Source organism: Trachurus trachurus (genome assembly GCF_905171665.1).
Source record: "Trachurus trachurus genome assembly, chromosome: 17".
NCBI classification, from domain to species: domain Eukaryota; kingdom Metazoa; phylum Chordata; class Actinopteri; order Carangiformes; family Carangidae; genus Trachurus; species Trachurus trachurus.
In genome coordinates, this window is record NC_139900.1 from 5,698,510 (window position 1) to 5,714,447 (window position 15,938).

General features: G+C 40.0%; 1 protein-coding gene across 6 annotated transcripts in view; it reads right to left on the minus strand.

Annotated features, from left to right (window-relative positions):
• The window catches only part of larp4b (La ribonucleoprotein 4B), a 51,545-nt gene extending 40,121 nt beyond the window's left edge, over positions 1-11,424 (minus strand). For 5 of the 6 annotated variants that reach the window (XM_083991991.1, XM_083991990.1, XM_083991988.1 and 2 more), the window contains exons 1-2: positions 10,754-11,424; positions 3,415-3,548 (exon numbers count right to left, since the gene is read on the minus strand). In XM_083991991.1, the coding sequence (XP_083848117.1) occupies positions 3,415-3,495 (81 nt within the window). In that variant the 5' untranslated portion in view covers positions 3,496-3,548; positions 10,754-11,424. The remainder of the gene's footprint in view (positions 1-3,414; positions 3,549-10,753) is intronic. The other variant, XM_083991987.1, reaches the window with a different exon arrangement.
• Between the last annotated feature and the right edge of the window lie 4,514 nt (positions 11,425-15,938).

Here is a 15,938-nt window from a genome sequence, read left to right on the forward strand (position 1 = left end):
TAATTTAATTGTAGTTCAAGCGGCCGCACGGACTACTTTCACTGTGGCACAACGCAGAAAACATTTTTGATATCTTGAAAGTAATTTAATTTTATTTATTTTTGATATCTTGAAAGTAATTTAATTTAATTTGTGTTTTATTTATTCTTATTTATGTTAGCAGTCGCCTCTTTGGTAATGTTTCAAGACCAGAAAATACTTCCTTGTGAATTTAAGAAATAAAAGCAGTTGATTCTAAAAAAGGAAACCAATTGGTCATTCATTATTAAGTGAAATATGTTATTTTCTCTTGTGTATTCATAATTGCTCTTTAACCAAGCAAAAATAAGTTTTATCCAATTACTCGATTAATGTAATGACACGTTTATATACAGTGATGCAACCTGATTCAAGCCTCCAGGTGGGAGAGAGACGCTGACGAGTCGACATCTGGTTTGCAGTGAACAAGTGAACGCAGCATAGTGAGGAGCTTCCTGATGGACGACGGCTGCAGAGCACTAAACCATCGGCTCCGAGGGACCGCAGCTCCTGATGCAACCTTTCTAAAAATACTTCCCAAAATAATAATAATAATATGAGTTACAGCGACTCTTCTGCTGCTGCTGCTGCTGCTGCTGCTGCTGCTGCATGTTTCCCTCCCTCCCTCTGCGACAAAAACTATTGACGAGTTCGGATTTAAGTTACATGGAGCGTCTGATTAACACCAACCTGCGGCAAACTTTACCAAAACCAATTCCAGACGCGTCAATCACACAAACAAGAGGAGAAGAAGAAGAAGAAGCAGAAGAAGAGGCTTCGTGTGCTGCACTTTAAAAATCCTCACTCACTAAACGACCTCAGCTCTGGTGGAAAAGTTTGAAATACATTAATCAGATAGCAACAACTTAAGTAAAAACAATGTATAAAGAAAGGTTTTTTAAAAGAAGGCACTTTAAAAAAGGAAAATTAACCCCTAAAATCATGACTCTGCCTCTTTTCTCTCCCAAAGTTGAAGATTTAAGGAACGTGAGTCACCGTTCAAACTCAAACTGAGATGCAATGAGTGGAAAACTGTCCAAAGATCCATGTTGTAAAAACGTGACATTTCCACATCTTTTCATATTATAAAGCAGCTCTAGGTTCTATATTAATACTGTGAAAGTATCAAAGCCTCAGTCCACAGAGAAATGCACACAGCCTGTATTCAGAAACTGAGCCTTAAAACCAGCCGTCAGGACTTCCTGTCACTTTGTGATGTCACAGCTAAGCCCCGCCCCCTCACCACCACCTGGACCCACCATCCAACAAAAACGTTGCAGGATTTGGTTTCTCCGAGTGTTTTATTCTGAAATCTACTCTATTTCTTTATTGAATCACTTTAGAAAACAGTCAGCCAATCAGAACAGAGCCTCCTCCTCTCTTCTGATTGGCTGACACCGACCTGTTGTTACTAGAGCTCCAGATAAGAGAGAAGCTGAAAGAGAGAGGAAGATGGAAAACTACACTGATGTGAATTTAGTTATAAAACCATAAATATTTCTTCTTATTGACCAAAACTTTCAACCAATAAAAAAAGAAGAAGCTGCTAAAACACAAACAACATCCAACACAGTCTCAACATCGACCGCTCTGCTTGTACCCACGATGCACCTCTGCTCTTTTCTTTCTTCCCCCCAGTGCTCGGCCTTCACGGTCCAACAAGGAACAAAATGTCACAGCTGTGATCAATAGGATCGGTGCCGGCTCATGAAAAGAGAGATATTATAATAATAATAATATAAAAAAAAGGAAAGCAGGTCATGGTTATTTGGTTACAACAGTTGCCTGCTCCTCTGTTTCTCTCTATTATACATAATCAGTGTGTGAAATCAACCCCGGTCAAAGGCGCGATGCTGCGGCCTGGACACGGCTTCTTTCTTATAAAAACACGTTGAAAAAGACTCTCAGACTCTCTGATGATGGTGATCAACAACAACTATAACAACACCAACGACTGGAGGGAGCTGCAGGAAGTGAAACCTACACTTGTATCCACCAGATGTAACATGCAAAACATAAACAAAACCAGAAGCAGATGAGTTTCATTGTGAAAAAAAAACGGCAGAGGATTAAAATACAATAAAACTAAATCCTCATTACAACAACAACTAAACTCATTAGTTAGTCACTGAACTTACTGCTAATGACAACGGGATAAAGACATCTGGGATAAAAAAAAAAAAATACTAATTACTATATAATTTTTAATAATCACTGCTGAAGCCACAAAGAAATCGACCAAATATCACAAATATCCAACTGAACAGCTAAACTCTTTAATTCAGTCTTTGCAAGATCATCAGCTGTGTGTTTATATCTTCATGTTATTGCTCCATAAATCAAAAATGTTGACGATCTGACATTGTCGAATTTGAGTTAAAGGACGAGTGTGTAGAATTTAAAAAGTGGAGGACGACTGTGACGTTATTATCTCATAGCGTGGTGAATGTGCAGGTCACAGCTTGTCCACCAGAGCGTTGTGGAGTTGTTGGATTGTGTATTTGATGAGTTTGATGAGGGAAACCAAGAAATCCCATAATGAGCCTCCGTAGCGTAGCTCTGAGCAGCTCACGGCTCTGCTCCGCCGTTCTAAAAACAGCTTGCACCGACAATTAAAGGTAACGAACCTACTGCTATGACTATAGGGATTATGGCAATGGGCCAATTTTCCAAAATGTTGAACTATCCCTTTAAGGTTGGTGGGCAGAGCCTCTGATCACAGGAACCAATCAGAGAAATCATCTTAACAAAACAAATATATTTTTATATGTAGAGAGAGAGAGATAGAGAGAGAGAAAGCCTGTGCAAAGAAATTCATCACCGGTTTTGCAATCAAGTCTTAAATTTACTTTATGACTTTATGTGAAACTGGACCACACTGCTGCACAGAGTCCACAATAACACAACAATAAATAAATAAATCAGGACTAGTTTCGACAAAAAAAACCAAGAAAAAGCGAATTAATTACCTATTAATCAAAACGTGTTGCAGCGTAACTTCTCTGATCATCTGCAGACCCAGATGTATTTCAGCCTGGTTAAGAGTCTCTCATTTAATTATCAAAAGTAAATGAACTGCATCATAAAACATGTCAACGTCGTCTTATTAAATTCAATATTCCTTCATCGTCCACACTGCTCACCTCCAGTTATACAAACACTTCTTTAACAACAATAGAAGTCGCTGAGCAATTATTCATTGAAAAATAAATCTGTGCAGTCAAAAATTCCCACAGTTTGTTATTCTCATGCACAGCACAGACCTCTAATCTGAGTCTCTAATAAACTTCCACAGTTGATCTTTACTTGAACGAGTCAAACCAGCGGGTCAGTGAACGTCACACACACACACACACACACACACACACACACACACACACACACACACACACACACCAAATGAGAGCTCTCTTTTGCCTCTTGTACTTGCTGCACCTGTGGTTCAGCTACAACTTTCGTGTCCTGGTCAGAAGTCATGAGCCGTCTGCTTCTTGGCTCCTCAGGGAGAAGTCTCTGCGTCACCAAGTAAGCTACGGGGGGGGCAGAGAGGACAAACAACACTTCAATACAACAACAATAACAAAAACAATGTCATGTTCACTGCGTAAATTAAAAAAAAGTGTCCAATAGTGACTTCTTTAGCAAAATAAATCATAACAAAACACATAAAAGCTCAAGACATGGAAATACAAGACATGTTTTCAATGGCAGAATAATTTATGATAGAGGAGATTAGTTGAGTTGAGACAAGTTGGTTGATTTTGTTTTCACCAACTTTATTTGCATCCATGTGTTTCTGTTTAGCACCTTTTTTTTTTAAACCGTCTTCACACCACAACACATTGAGAATTAAAGTCTGACTTCCTGTTTAACCAACTCTATTCAACCAAGTTAAAACTGGTTGACAGATTATTATAATAACTTTAATTATATAGCACCTTTAAAAACACAGGTGCTTTATAAAACAACATATAAGAGGAGGGTGACAAATGCCATAAAACCGGAAGAGATACAGCAACACAGGCAATACGAGAACAAACCAAAGCCAGGAGGATTACAATTAAAATGCAGGGTGCAGTTGATAAGATATAATAAATAAATAAAAAGGGGGGGTTACATGATAAAAATAGATAAGAAGAGATGGAATAAAGGAGCTAAAACAGAACAAACAACTGTGCAAACCTTCACTGTTAATCTCTAAAACCAATATATGTTCCTACATTGAAGTGGTTTGTGTTTAGTTTCACTTTACCAGAAAGAAAACACAGCAGGAAAATAAAAGAAATGAAACAGTTTTGTTTTGTTATATTAGACGATTTAATCCAAGTCGTGTCAAGTTGCTACATGACTTGTGGAGTATTGTAAGAAAAAATGTATGTGCAGGTAATAATTTACTGAATGTAATGTCACATATATATAGATAGAAAGCCGTGGTGTGGAAACAGTTGCTGCCAAAACACAGGACATAATACTCTAAAATTAAACGAAGCTTGAATCAATGTGAGGGCAAAATTGTGAAAGAATAAAAATAAAAGCAGCTGTCGGCTCCTGCCAGCTCATTAGTTCGACTCGACCTACGAGCAGGAACCGGTTTAACTGAATTTACCAGAAGAACAATCAGAGCAACGGTGTCGACGTCCTGATGGGAACAGTTTCCTATAAATAAATATAAATATAAATGTCACTGACTGGGTGACGGGGTAACTCCATAGGTTGTTACTCTTTACAAAACCATTTCCCCACATGAACCAACGTAACAAACACGTCCCTGGATTCAGTGACGTTCATTCATCCCAAGAATTTGGTCTGTATAAAGTAGGGGTCGGCTTGTTGCGGTGTAACGCCGGCACCTTTTTTGATAAGACACGGTTCCAAATGTTTTTTTTTTTTCCCTTGCGATCAATCGAACAATTAAATTTTGGTCGGCTAATGATTTTCTAGTCGATCAGCGCTTGGTTCGACTATTTGGCGGCAGTGCTAGAAAATGTGCATATCACTGTCACGACATAAACGGTGCGCAACTTCTAGCAGCAGTTGACTGACAATAGACTCGCAAAACCAACAATACACAGAATGAAAGTTTCCACGGGAGCAAACATGCTTCGGTTTTAGAAAAGAAAAACTCCACGACACGACGGTAAAATGACACCGATCTGAGACGAGAAGACCCGGTGCTAATTCAAGTCGCGGAGTATAAATCCGGTCTCCTGTACTGGACCGAGTCTGGCTCCAGGTTTGAGTAAATAAAAGCCTCAAGAGGTCTCAGTTAGGAGCCGGGTCCGGTTTCTATTTTCGGCAAGTTCTCTAACCAACGATCATATGTTCAAGCTAAATTGAACTAAATCAAAATACAATTATTAAATTCCTAATCCTCTGAGTAGGTGTTTTATGGCAATAATTATAGATGACAAAGACAAAGTAAAGAATCGGGACATATAATTTTTTGGGGACAATTTTGGGACGGTTCAAATTGTATTTGGGGACGATTTAGTGTGGAGCCCTGAGCTTTTCTCTGATTTACGTCCTATTAAAAACTTAAAGGGATAGTTCAAAATTTTGGCAAATTGGCCCATTGCCATAACCCCTATAGTCATAGCAGTAGCTTCGTTACCTTTGATTGTCGGTGCAAGCTGTTTTTAGAACGGTGGAGCAGAGCCGCGAGCTGCTCAGAGCTACGCTACGGAGGCAGATGGGATTTCTTGGTTTCCCTCATCAAACTCATCAAATACACAATCCAACAACTCCACAACGCTCTGGTGGACAAGTTGTGACCTGCACATTCACCACGCTATGAGATAATAACACAACGTTACCAGACAGAGTTGTTTTAGAGGGAAATTCATGCAAAACCACTGATGCGCGTTGCCTTCAGGGACAGTTTTTCATCAAGCAGTCTCTGTATTTCCCTCTAAAACAACTCTGTCTGGTAACGTTGTGTTATTATCTCATAGCGTGGTGAATGTGCAGGTCACAACTTGTCCACCAGAGCGTTGTGGAGTTGTTGGATTGTGTATTTGATGACTTTGATGAGGGAAACCAAGAAATCCCATTAGCCTCCGTAGCGTAGCTCTGAGCAGCTCGACGCTCTGCTCCGCCGTTCTAAAAACAGCTTGCACCGACAATTAAAGGTAACGAACCTACTGCTATGACTATAGGGGTTATGGCAATGGGCCAATTTGCCAAAATGTTGAACTATCCCTTTAACTTATCTTCGAAGTGTATGGACCGATTTGAGGGAAACAAACTTTCTGACATTTTATAAGAAGATGCAGAAGATCAACCAATAAGTCATCGATCATTAGCTGCAGCTCTCACTCGCGCATCGTAACAGTCGTCGTTATCGTTTCCTCCCTGATGCTACAGCAGCTTCAGCACCAGCCGTCAAGACGAACCGGTCCGTTTACTTCCACATCTTCTACATCCGACCTCAGCGTTGCTACACATTCATATAGAGGAGTTTGAGTCCAAACATCAGTTGGAAACACCTTGGCTCCGGTGGCGTTGGAGCGGGTTTGTAAAGCGGTGATAATCCGCCCCAACAATCGGCCGCCTGTCTCCGACACAGCGCTCACTGTGTTTGCATACAAAGCAGAAAAAGAATGGCATGGCTGTAAAGCTGGTGACCTTTGATCCACATACTGATTCCCATACACGGCATGTGTGTGTGTGTGTAATGTGTAATGTGTGTGTAATGTGTGCCACTGTGTGTGTGTGATGAATGGGTGCTGGACACGACTCACACACACACACACACAACTGTCAAAAAACAGCTGTTGTTGTTGTGTTGTGATAAAATGCCCCTGAACAAGTCGACTTAAAACCTGTGTGTGTGTGGTTGTGTGTGGTTGTGTGTGTGTGTGTGTGTTTGACAGCCACACCCATGAAACGGGAGAATAACATGAATACCAGGCTGACGTGATATGTTCAATTAAATGTGTCTGTGGTTCCTCTGAAAACCACATCAGGCTCCGAAACTGACATTTATATGTTTTCATCACTTATCAGTTGATTAAAAAAAATATATAAAAATGAAAAAGTAGTTTACTCAGTGTTTATGAGCTGCACTTGTTGTTGTTTTAACTGATTAAAAACATGCAAAAGTCACAAAGTCAGGGCTCCAAAAGGCCTCGAAGATTGATTATCTACATGTGCAACCAGTAAATTTGCCTCTTTTTTTTATTATTTCTAACACAGGTACTTGGAGTAAATCACCAGCGTATGCCAAGGTGCCAGAAAACCACAAAAAGTGTTTAAAAAAAGAAAAGTATCTGCACAATTCGATAATGCAGGCTCAGTATTTTAATAAACAAGCTTTGGGTCCAGGTTTTGAGACTTTCATCAGGTAATAATCAATTTCTAACATTGGTGAAAAGTGAAAGGTGGCGACTCAAAGAATCTGGTATCTGTCGTTACAGGTGGCAGCAGGCCAAAGTGTGTGTGTGTGTGTGTGTGTGTGTGTGTGTGTGTGTGTGTGTGTGTGTGTGTGTGTGTGTGTGTGTGTGTGTGTGTGTGTGTGTGTGTGTGTGTGTGTGAGGATAATGAATGAAAAGGAAATGTGAATATAGTCGATTATTTAAAGGTATAATGTGTAGGAATTCCCCCCATCTAGCGGTGCGGTTGCATATCTGAACGTATTCTTGATGTTGCATTCACGTGAAATCGGGCAGACGTCAGACAGACAACAGACGCTGCATGTAACAGGATAACAAAACAATACAGGCATGACAATATGTTGTCATGATGATGTCGTATTGTTTACCTGACCCACGTTTTACCGTCTTTCTCTCGTGGAGTAAAACAACATCCGGTTGGTTTTGCCGACGGCCGTCTGCCTGACTGCACCTGAATGCAACACCAGTGCCTCCGTCCTTCCTCACACTACACAGTGGTGACAGTTTTAACAGGCCGAGCCCACAGCTCCGCTCAGTTTCCGTGGTTACCTACGGTCACGCTGCCACTCAACGTAAAAAAAAAATGGCGATGCAACATGGCCGCCTCGGTTCGGTGCGTCGCCCACTTATGTATTTGTAACGACTTGTAACAACTCATTCTAAGGTACCAGTTTCATTTGTATGCGGGAGTGTTTCCACTTCAGTGAAATACGTATTTATGAAAGTAATATTTGATTAATAAAAAGCCAAATAAGTTACATACTGTGGCTTTAATATTTACAGTGTGCATCCCTAGAATTTAAGATTAGGGGGCCACTGCGTATCCTAATTTTTTTTTTTTTAAGTTAGTCTGGAGCCCTGAAAGTTAATTTAAGTAAGAAAAAATTTCCATTTTGACTTGAACCAAGACCAGATTACATCACAGCTGAGCTATATAGTAAATAAACAGAAACATAACAAGCATCTATTTATGAGAATCAACCAGTTAGACAACATCGTTATTAGATAAAAACAAAAGGAAAACTACAACAAGTTGCTGAAACTTTAAAATCTGCTGACAAATGGAGCAGGATCGTGTTGAAGCTGAAGACGACCAGACAGATAATTAATCAATTCATTCATTAGTTATAAAGCATCTGAACCTGCATTCACAAAAGGTAACGTTTACAATCTGACAGGATGAACAGTCATGTTGGTGACTTGACTTCAAACTTCAGCTCAGGAAGTTCATGGTTTAGTAAAGAAGCCGTTTTCATTTTATATGTGCGACACAAATAAATAAACTAAATACAACTGTCAGTGTCAGGGTGCAGGAGCCAAATGCTACTCATTCACAAGCATTGTTGGTGTTGTTGTAAATGTTATTGATTGAGAAGTAAATTAGTATTTAAAACCTTAAAATCATGTATTTAGGATTCGATCCAGAACTCAACAGGCTCCTCGGTGTCTAACAAACACCTGGAGTGGGTTTCCTCCCTCATTAACTCTATTTAATGTCAACGTCATCAATCAAGACGGAGAAAACAGTCGTTAGATCTCGGCCTGGTCATCACACATCATCCGCTCTCTACACACCTCACATAACAACACACAACAACACACACACACTCTCACCCTGCTGCAGGATTTAAGTCTTTAACAAAAAGTGCTGTAAATGTGGGTGAAGTCATGAGGTCGTAGTAAATCACATGACTGCTGACCCCGGTCACAGTACATCCCATTTCCTCCACTCATGAATGAATGAATGAATGAATGAATCTGTTATTTCAAATACGTAAAATAAGTGAATAAATATACAAAACAAATTAAAACAGTGAGCAAGTAGCTGCACTGCAGAGTTTTTCTTTCTTTCTAATGTCTAAAAAGGAGTTGGGCTTAAGTTAAACACTTAGCCATTATAGTCCCACACCTTCTCCACCAACTCAACCAACATGAATTAATCCTCTAGCTTCCCAATATAACTATTACAATGTATTAATATACATTCAATCCAAAGCAAGTCTATAAATTCTTTAAGATGTAAGTTTTTGGCAGTAATCCTCCCAATAAGTAGGAATTTAGGAGGACAAAACAAACAGAGTAATATATTACAATATAACAATAAATATACAACAAGTAAGTAAATAAATAAGAGATAAACTCATGTATAGTTAAACACCTGCTTCCCTGTGTCTCTTGAAAATCATATTTTTTTGTACGTCCTCACTTTACCTCCTCATTCAGACTGATCCACAAACTGAGATAGAATAACTTTTCACTGATCCATCCTCGAGGCCTGAACCAAAACACACACACCTCCGTTTGTGACGAGGAGTGTTTTACAAGCCCAAAAAGACCTAAATAAACCAGAGTGGAGTAGCAAAGGAGGAGGAGGAGGCTGCTGGTCTTGAACCACCTGTGTTTATGTCTCCATCTTTACTACGGCAAAGTCAGAAGTCTGTTTGGGTGATCCAAATATCACTCCACAAACACTGCAACTTCCACCAAGAGACACAACGTAGCTGACACAGCCCAGATAGAAAGAAAAACAGAACTTTACTAGGAGAAACAAGCTGGAAATTCAAGGATCGCACACCGTAAGTCGACTTTCAAAGCAAATATTCATTCACATTTCCTTTTCATTCATGATCCTCACACACACACACACAGTGACCTGCTGACACCTGTAATGACAGATTCCTGATTCTTCCACATGCACTTCACCCAAAAAATAGCAAATTTACTGGTTGCACATGTGCTAGTAGATGAAAAATGTACTTGCACTGCCTCAACTCAAATTTTAGGGGCAAAAGTGTGGAGCCCTGGTGAAAGACAGGGAAGACTGACAGAAATAAAGACAGACAGATTGACATAAAGACCGCAGCAGCAGCAGCAGCAGCAGCAGCTCACCCAGGCCAAGGGCCATAATATGTGGGCTAAGTGTAGGAGGAGGCAGTGGCACAAACAAATGAGCAGTATAAAAGAAGAACAGAAGAGGAAGAGGAGGAGAAGAGATGAAGGAGGAGGAGGAGGAGAGGTGACCGTAAACACATCATCATCATCATCACGTTATGTTATAAAGTTACAAACAAGCAGCAGCTACGTCCTGTTAGTTAGTTAGTGAGTTAGATAGTTAGATAGTTTTAATGAGTTAGCTCACAGCAGCAGCAGCAGCAGCAGCATCCAGTGAAAGATGGCGACCTCCGGCGTGATTTCGCGGATTCCCCAACCCCCCCTCCCCTTCCCTTCTCTTCTCTTCTCTCCCCCTCCTCCCCCTTAACGTTTTCAGTTAGGCTAACACCAAGTACCGCTAACTAGCAAACAAGCAAGCTGTTGTGTTGTTGTTGTAGTTATCGATCACTCACCTGTCACCTCTCTCTGCGGGTCAATGCAGACACTTTGTTGTTGTTGTTGTAGTTGGTGGTGGTTGTGTTGTTGGTGGTGGTTGTAGTGTTGGTCTGAGGCCTCGAAGCTCCCAGGCTAAAATACGCAGGGTGTTAGCTCGTAGCTAGCTAGCAGGCTAACCCGAGCACGCTAGTAGTAGGAGGAGGAGGAGGAACCAACCAACCAACCGGCGGCTGCTTCACGGCTTTAAACCTCAGGACCGGTGACAAAACGACGGAAAAAATAAAGAAAAAAATAATAAAAATAAAACAAAACAGGTTCCCTCCCCCAGAACCAGCACCAGAACCAGAACCAGCACCACAGCGCCGCCGCCGCCGCTGCTGCTGCAAGCTAAGCTAAGCTAAGCTAAGCTAAGACTTAGCTAGGTGGCTAGCTGGTTAGCTTAGCTTACCCGATCAACTTTGTGTTTCGACTGATAAATAAATCTGGCGTTCAAAAGTCCTCACGGTCACTGGACACACACACGGGTCGGCACGGCAGCAGGAGGAGTAGTAGGGAGGAGCAGGAGGAGCAGCAGGCTGACCCAGGCTGGAGGAGGAAGAAGAAGAAGAAGGAGGAGGATGATGGTGGTGGTGGTGGTGGTGGTGATGATGACCGTGTCTGTCGCGGCCCCACAGGTTCGTTCAGAGCTAAAGACGAGAAGCAGCTTCACAGCCTCAGAATGGAGAAGCGGACGTTTCCTTTCCCTTTCGTGTGCAGCGCAGAGATCGTCTACAGCGCGCAGATGGATCACTCACTCAGAGAGGAAAAAATAAAAAAATAAATAATAATAATAATGATAAACAGTAGTAACTTCCATACAAGTTGGTGAAATTATCTGCGGAATGTATCGATAATAAAACAAAAAAACATTGTTATTATAATTATTTTATTGTGTACAATTGTATTAATCTATTTATGGCTAAATAACGGATTAACTTTGTGATTATGACAAAAAAAAATGTTATGTTATGTTATGCTGTGCTATATTATGCTGCGTTATGTTATGTTGTGTTGTGTTATGTTATGTTATGTTATGTTATGTTATGTTATGTTCCTTATGTAATATTATGGCATGCATTGTTATACTATGTTATGTTATGTTATGTTATGTTGTGGTATGTTATGCTATGTTATGTAATATTATGGCATGCTATGTTATGTTATGTTGTTATGTCATGTTGTGTTATGCTATGTTATGTTATGTTATGTCATGTTGTGTTATGCGATGTTATGTAGTATTATGGCATGCTATGCTATACTATGTTATGTTATGTTGTGGTATGTTATGCTATGCTATGTTATACTATGTTATGTTATGCTATGTTGTGTAATATTATGCCATGCTATGTTATACTATGTTATGTTATGCTATGTTATGCTATGCTATGCTATGCTATTAGGGACCTGGCAGCGAACCTATTGTATTTGCCGGTAGTTTTTTTTTTTTTTTTTTTTAGTTTAGTTTAGTTTATTATTACAAGACAGTGTACAATACCATTAATCAATTGTAGAACAATGAAGAGATGGTTGTACCAGATTTAGCCTCCAAGGCTACTGTAATTTCCATCTGTAGACTCCCAACATAAAACTCACAATACGAATCACAATAAAATACAGATCACAGTAAAATACAGGAGGAGCCCAGAACATAGAACAACACAGGTGAACACATGAACAGCACAGAGGCAGCACACACAAGAGCCGCACAAGTAGCCACATGGACAACATTGAAAACACAGACATGCACCTCCTCATTCAGAATAGAGGAACACAAAACACTTCTTCTTCCTAGGAAATCCTACTTCCCATGGTGGAAAAATCACCAGACTTTGCACAAAGGTCCAGTCCCATGCCAGATATGGGATCATATTATATCTGTGTTACAGAGAACCAAAAGCCCCCGCCCCTCCCAACATGGCAGCAAGACAATATTTTGTTGTCATTTTCAGTCTTTTTGTGGTTGTTTTGTGTCGCTTTAATCAATTTTAAAATCATTTTGTCACTTTGTAGTCATTCTGAGTTATTTTGCACCTTTGTGGTTGTTGAACATACTTTTGCATTTCTTTGTCTCTATTTTTTCTCCCTTTTTGCATCTCTTTCTGGTCATCATGTGTTCCTTTTTGGATGCTTTATGTCAATTTGCGATATTTTTTGTGTTTGTTTGGCATCTTTTTTATTGTAATTTTTGTCTTTTTTAATCAGTCAAAATCTTGCAACTGACACCTCCGGGTTCCTCTGACCACTTGCTGTTTGTTGGTGTGTTCAGTAATCGATCCAAGCCCATCAATCATTCATTAACTCTTCACACACATCTTATTGATGCTTCACAAGATGCACTCTACAGCTTGGAAAAATACATTAATAGCCTAATCAAAAATGTTCTTATAACTGTCTTACTAAGAAGAAATGTTTATACCAGCGCTCTAGACTTACTTTTTCTATCGTGTGCCCTGACTTAAAATTTAAAGGGATAGTAGCATTTTTTTAAAGTGGGGTTGCATGATCTACAAATAGCCCCTAAGTACTTTAATTGCAGTAGCAGACTCTCTACACTCCTCCCGTTAGCAACACCAGCCCATAGCCCTGCCCAGAGATTTACAACATACATTGTTGTGAATGGACCCAAAGAAACAGCCTATTTTTGTGGCCTAAAAGAGGTTTAGGCCACGAAAAAACACAGTTCCATTGTTCGCTATAATATAATTTTTTCCAGCCCTTCAAAGTGCAGGAAAAACACAGTTTTTATTTGGAGCTAACCAACTGCTGATCGGCGGGCGCTAACCCTGGGCGGAGGGATACGTGAGTTGGTTAGGTCCAAATAAAAACTGTGTTTTTCCTGCACTTTGAGGGGCTGGAAAAAATTATATTATAGCGAACAATGGAACTGTGTATTTTTTTCACGTAAAACCTCTTTTAGGCCGCGAAAATAGGCCGTTTCTTTGGGTCCATTAACAACAATGTATGTTGTAAATCTCTGGGCAGGGCTATGGGCTGGCGTTGCTAACGGGAGGAGTGTAGAGAGTCTTCTACTGCAATTAAAGTAGATCATACAACCCCACTTTTAAAAAAAAATGCTACTATGCCTTTAAGGAGCACAAGCAGAAAATTTAGCGGGCGCACAACATAAATCGACTTGCAACCATAGACTGTAAAAAGAATGGACGTAGCGTCCGTGACGTCACCCATTGGTTTGGAGGAGTCTGTTTTGTGCCGCTACTACGGGGGTTTGAGCCGCGCCATGTTGGATTCTACTTGCCATATTTGGAGCGGTGCGGCCGTTGGCCGGCCGAGAGCCCGCCCACTGGCCTCGTAACAGCGGTCGCCGGACCTGTCACTCAACGGTTCTGCGCCCTGATTGGCCAGAACTTTAAACCTAATAATAGTAAAACGGTAGAGTTTAAAAAAAATTCACCCCCCTCAGAGTGTGTGCGGGGGTAGAAACTATCGATTGAGACCAAAAAAATAAAATGTACCAGGCTGTAAATATGTTTTTTTAAGCTGTAAAATCGGCTATTTTAACATGGGGCTCAATTGGAGTTGCTCCCTTCTGGAGCCAGCCCCCAGCGACAGCCGGGGGGGATTGCAGCTTTTTGAACGCGGAAGTGAGCTTCACTTCTCAGACCGACAACTGCCCCCTTGCTTGCAACGCAAATATTCACATTTTCTTTTCATTCATGATCCACACACACATTGGCCTGACACCTGTAGTGACAAATTCCAGATTCTTTGAGTTGCCCCTTCCACGTTTCACCAGTGTTAAAATTTAAGAAAAAAAAAAAAAGTCTGTCTTAAATTTTAGGGGCAAAATGTTAGGGGCATTCTGGAGCCCTGATTTATACTCTATAATTATTACTGTAAATAGTTAAAGGGGCAGAGGTCAACCTTCATGAAAGCTGCAGCTGTTGAGAGTGAATTTAAACATGTTTTTGTAGTACAATGTTTATTAAACTGCAGTATCATAAATTATATTAATCTAAGGCAGGGTTTATAAATTAAACATTACAAAATTACAGTTTCAAACAAAACTCTGTGTGGCCAAAACATTTTCAACATGTAGGGCTTCAAAAAGCTCCGCGGAGTGAGACCTCTTCTTCTTTTTCGTCTCTCTGGTGCAGCACTGAACCCGGAGCTGTCACACAGGCCCGAAGCCCCGCCCCTTCTCCCCCCTCCCCCTCCCACTCTCCCCCCTCCCCTCGCACTCACAGCGGGCGGCTCTGATTGGTGGAGACTGGTAGTTGGGGGGCACGCGGACGACGCGGACCCACTCGTGATCTGATCCAGGGGAGTGGGTGTGGCTTAAAGAAATCTTCACCCGCTGATTGGCTGTTTCATGATCACCGCTGATCACAACAAATATGGAGCTTATGGAGTTTTTTTTTTATTATTGTTGTTTAATTAATGTTTCTTTAAAAAAAAAAAAAAAAGATTAAAGAGCAACACAAAAAGAACAAATTGTTGTATTTTAAATAAAAAACAAAACAAAAATACACTGGAAAATTATAATGAAGTCAATGAATTTGGTGAATGGTAAACTTAAAAAAGAGAACATAGAATATATAATTCATCAGACAGCTTCACTGAGTTGTTAATTTTTGGATAAAGTAACAACAACAATCATAGCAACTCTAGTCTTTGCAGTTTTTCTTCTTCTATTGCACAGTTTATACATCATGATGCATATTTAATGGTACAGTTTTTTTTCTTTCTTCTATTTATTATATTTCTAGTATTTTATCTCATCATAACACATTGATGTACATCATTTTTTATGGATGTATATAGCGTATATTTTTTCCCTTACTTTTCTTATCTCTATTTTATTCTACTCTACATGCCCTTATATTATATTATATTATATTATATTATATTATATTATATTATATTATATTATATTATATTATATATATATATATGTGCGCTACACTTGATACTTGAATTTCCTATGGGATGAATAAAGTATCTCTAAGTCTAAGATTTTACATTTACCTAAAGAGGAACTATACAGGATTTTTAGCTCAACTCTGCTATATTTGTCCCTTAATTAACCAGCTTCAGAGTCCTAGTGCTGGTTAAATCAATGACTAGTAGTAACTAGTTCCAGGGAGAATGGAGGCTCTCTGCCTTCCACCTAGTGTCTCTTGGCTGAAAACCAACCTTGCAAGA